Genomic DNA, 4,391 nt, shown 5'->3' on the forward strand with positions numbered 1-4,391 from the left:
TGACACGGTTGAATGAATGAAATGGACCGCGTCGACATGTCTTAAAATGGCTCATTGGTTACCTGGGAGGAAATGGGGAGAACTTCCCAGCTCCATAAAGAATCAGGACTTCAATGCTTCAGTCGTGGTTTTGAACTGGAAGGAAATGTAAAATTGCACAAAAACATCCAGATTTGAACAAAACTCTTGATTTGAGGTTTGAGCAATAACCACTGCGCCGTGTAGCATGGAACTGAGCTTTATTTTCTTCGAATGTGTCCTTCAGAAGCTTCAGAGGTGCTTTTGGGCCTTGGCTTGGTGTGTCTGACTGGACAATAACTTTTCAACCTCAGTTAATAGTTGTTAAATAGGTTTTGAGCAGGAAATGGACGCATACATTTGCGCTGTGGCTGTTTAGTTATGTTCCTCCTGCCATTGCCACTAATTCCAATTTAAGCTTGGAAGTGCACAAAGGTAGAATTCTTACATGAGGAGCTCATAGTTTTTCCACAATGATGGTCACTGACATGACATTTGCAGGTTAAATTCATTTGTAGTTCCACATAAATCTTGTTTCCAGTTTCTGTTTTGACATTTGATGTCATTGCACTATTTAAATTCAAAGAATCACACCTGTTTACATTTTTTGCTATTAACATTTCTATAGAAGCTAAATAGTTATAGCTATTGACAACCTGCAGCACTTGATTTGAGTTATCTCTTGATTTAAACTCGTGGTTTATTAGTAGATTTGTCTTGTTAATCTCTACTGGAGTGTAAATGTAAAGTATCATGCATGAGATAATCCATGTTGTTTGGCCAAAAGCAGGGTTCATGACCTGTGAGACAAAATTAGAGCAACCTGAGAACACCCATGCACATGAAGAACATGCAACTGCTGCACCACCATGCCACTGTAATACAGGATTGAAGAGTTGACAGTCAAGTTCATTAAGTTTGAAAGTTTTCTGTCAATAAAATGCAAAACTTCCCATTAGGGATTTCACTACCAAATTATGTATTAGATTACTCATTATACTCATAGTGAATCATTTTCTAGATTATTTTCTTTCTTTTAATATTGAAATGCTTTAAATGTTTTCTTTTTTCGTCCATTAATGTTAATAGTGACCTTAATACTTTTCTACAAGTCGTATGTTTGATGTCACTTTTTAACACGTTCGCTTTCAAGCGGACCTTGAACGCACCACTCTCCGCCGGGTGGGTCGGGGCTTCCGGGTGTGTCAGTCATTCAAAACAGCGTCATCCGCAGAGTGGAGCGTCAGCCTGACGAGATAAACCAGGCAAATGTGATCGCTACACACCCCGGGGTAAGTCCAGAGAAAAGTAAGTCTGTCTGAGGATGCTGCTTTTTAAAACTGTCTTCCTGTTTGACCCGACCGGAAGTTCCTGAGACGCGCTAAACAGGTAAACAACTGCCACTTTCACGCGTGCTGTCAAGGTTAACGTTAACTCACAAACACTTCGTTTAAACTGTTAGTCAGTGAAGGTGAGGGGGATTCTGTAGGAAAAAAAACTACCACGCCAGCTGCTTTCTACTCCGGATCAACAAGATAATCTCATTGCTCATAGTCTGTTTATCCAAGTAGATCTCTGCAGCAGTTGTGGTGCATTCAGGGGGAACTGGGAAGAGGGAATTGGTCACTGGTGTCACTTCAGAAAACGTAAATCGCGAAAACGCTCGTGTGTAGCCACACTCCATGCTTGACCGTAAGTGCCTACCCAAACGGATTTCAAAATAAAAGTGACGTTCCAGTGAACGAGATCTCACCTTTTTATTAAGTTAGTGATATTAGGAAAGGGGGGAAACTAACCTTACTTGGTCCCTGTTTCACTACACAGGTGAGTGTCACCCGAGTCTTTATTCAGTCCGTTCATGGCCCACGACGCCCGGCTGGATGTTTCTCTGGAGCGCTCCGCCCGCTTGGGGTTGGAGGTGTTGGCACGCGCCTCCAGGCGGAGCGTCGACTGGACGAGCATCAGTGAGTCTCAGACTCCCACAACTACAGATCACGACGTGCACTCATCACTTGAGGTTTCTTTTTCTTTATCTTTGAGTCCGACTGGAGAAAACTGACCGTGACACTGTAGGATGTAACTTTTTAAACTGTCTTTTTCTATTTGATGTTGCTCTTTCAGAAAACCCCAACAGAACTCAGCGATGCCTTTGCAACCGTTGCAGAATTCATGGCTCAGACGACACGTCAATGCAAGGTGGCAGAATGTTTGTCACACATCACATGGATGCTGCAACTTGTAGATACACTAACATGGCCATTTTGATTTTTACCGTAGAGGTTTTATGACTCGGGCTGTTGCCCTGAGCCCAGTGACGCTGAAAGGATCCACAAGTCCAGGTTCCACACTCGACTATCGGGGACGACACAACCAGCACCAGCACCCATGAAACAGGTACAGGATGGGTTGTATTTATCTGTCGGTAACACTGAATTTACTGTCATCAGTATGTGTGTTGTGGTTTCATGTGACCAGTATCCTATAAACTATAAATACTCAGCTTAAGGTGTTCATTTACAATGAGAATGACAGTATAAGCAGCATGTATGTGTTAGTTAACCCTTTCATATCAGTGCTGTTATCAAAAGCTGCTTTAGGTCACATTGTAGTGATGTTTTTTAAAAGATTTACAAACTGAAGTCTTGTCTCCATCAGCACCATGCGGCGGCGGCGGCAGATGAAGATTTCAACATTGAGGTTTGGCCTGGAAGCTACAGCATCACTGCCAGCCTGCCTGAGTCACAGCAGCAGAGCCATGCAGTGAACCTGAAAGCTGGAGAGAGTGTCCACCTCACCTTTAACTTCTGACCCTAAAGCTAATAACAACACTTTCTCATGCAGTGTGTTTGTGTGTCTTACTTGCTTTTATACCAATTTTTTTATTCAGACTTTACAACAAAGTGTTATTTTTGTGCACATTGAAAAGCCATATTTTTTATTGCATTTTACTGACGCGTTTTATTTGCTTGTATGTCAAAGTTTGGCCAAAATCAGTATATGAAACACTCAAGAGTGTTTGTTTTTTTTTTTTAATCTGCGCCTGTACCGTCTCAGTATAATAAAATAAAGTTGTTTTTGTTTCTTTTAATTCATCTTTTGGTTGTATATTCATATACATCATCAAAGTGTTCACGTTATATACTGACATACAGTATCATGTATGAATCATAGTGGCTTTGTTGCCAGAAAAAGGGTGGAGTCCTGCGGGTGGGCGAGGTTTGAAGTAGACGCTCGCCACTCTTCCTTTAATACCAGCGAGGGACTGGAACAAGGAGCTGTGGTTGGGAGAGGCGCTGATCTGTGGGACGGGGAACATGAACCTCACTGGTTGTGGAGTTCTCCTGGCGAGGACACTTCCTGTGGATGAAAGCAGAATCTTATTTAAATAGGTCACAGCATTTTGAATATCAGCAATTTAGTGTCATAAATTAGACTTGAGGGAATGTATTCAAATATAAGAGGTGTTTTTGCACTCAACTCCCCAAAATGATGAATCTAGGACCACTGACCTCACAAGGTTATGAAGCTGCAGTGCAAAGTCCTAGTAAAATGGCCTTTAACTTTAGTTTTATTTAATCATGACTAAGTTATGTATTCATGCAGCGCTCAACTTTCATTTTGATTGGTCTGTGGTTTCTAGAGGCAAGGTCAACATTACCTTGTACAATTATCAAGGCCATTTATCAAATTTGATTCTCCATTCAACTGAGATACAAGGACGTTTGCCATGTTACTCACTCCTCCAAGAAATAGTTTTGTTGTGTTTTCCTCAGCAGAATTAGAGTAAATCTACCTGCCTGGTTTTCCAGAGACGTGGTTGAAGGAATTGACAAAATAACCGAGGAAGATCCTTTCGGGCAGATCAGAAATGTGTGGCGAATGAAAACTTTATACTGACCAAGCCTGATGGGGTATTTGGTCAATTTAATTTAATATATCTCTCAGCCAGACAACCATAAAAATCAATGATGCAAATGAAACTGAGAGCATGGTGAGTCCATAGTAAAATCCACATTGAGAGATACTAATCAATCAGCCAGTGACAAATATATCATTTGTGACATTATTGTAAAAACCTTTGAAATATTCAGTCGTGTTTTATTCTTGGAGTTTGATCTTTTATGAACGATTACTTTATTGACCTTGGAGAAGATCTTAGATAACCTTTCTCCCTATAATCGCCGTCACGTTGAGCAAGGTAACATATAGTAAAGAAGAGGAAAACCTAATTCCAGGAGCTCGTGTAGAAAAGAGCTGTTAAAATGGTTTGCAAGATATTTCCATTCATCAATCAGTATATAATGTGTAAACTGATGTTCAGCAAGACCTCTTTTGTGGTCTACTGGGGGGAAAAAAGATCTAAATCCACATAG

General features: G+C 40.9%; 1 protein-coding gene across 2 annotated transcripts; it reads left to right on the forward strand.

Annotated features, from left to right (window-relative positions):
* The first annotated feature begins 1,229 nt into the window (after nt 1-1,229).
* akip1 (A kinase (PRKA) interacting protein 1) lies at nt 1,230-3,057 on the forward strand. 2 transcript variants are annotated; one of them, XM_080505236.1, is made up of 6 exons: nt 1,315-1,407; nt 1,590-1,710; nt 1,843-2,035; nt 2,140-2,214; nt 2,296-2,412; nt 2,674-3,057. In XM_080505236.1, exons 3-6 carry the CDS (start codon nt 1,877-1,879, stop codon nt 2,824-2,826), a joined length of 504 nt encoding a protein of 167 aa, XP_080361362.1. In that variant the 5' UTR covers nt 1,315-1,407; nt 1,590-1,710; nt 1,843-1,876; the 3' UTR covers nt 2,827-3,057. The 2 variants fall into 2 exon arrangements, with proteins under 2 accessions (XP_080361361.1, XP_080361362.1); XM_080505235.1 differs by lacking the exons at nt 1,315-1,407; nt 1,590-1,710 and adding an exon at nt 1,230-1,310.
* The last annotated feature ends 1,334 nt before the right edge of the window (nt 3,058-4,391 follow it).

Source organism: Blennius ocellaris (genome assembly GCF_963422515.1).
Source record: "Blennius ocellaris genome assembly, chromosome: 11".
Taxonomy (NCBI): domain Eukaryota; kingdom Metazoa; phylum Chordata; class Actinopteri; order Blenniiformes; family Blenniidae; genus Blennius; species Blennius ocellaris.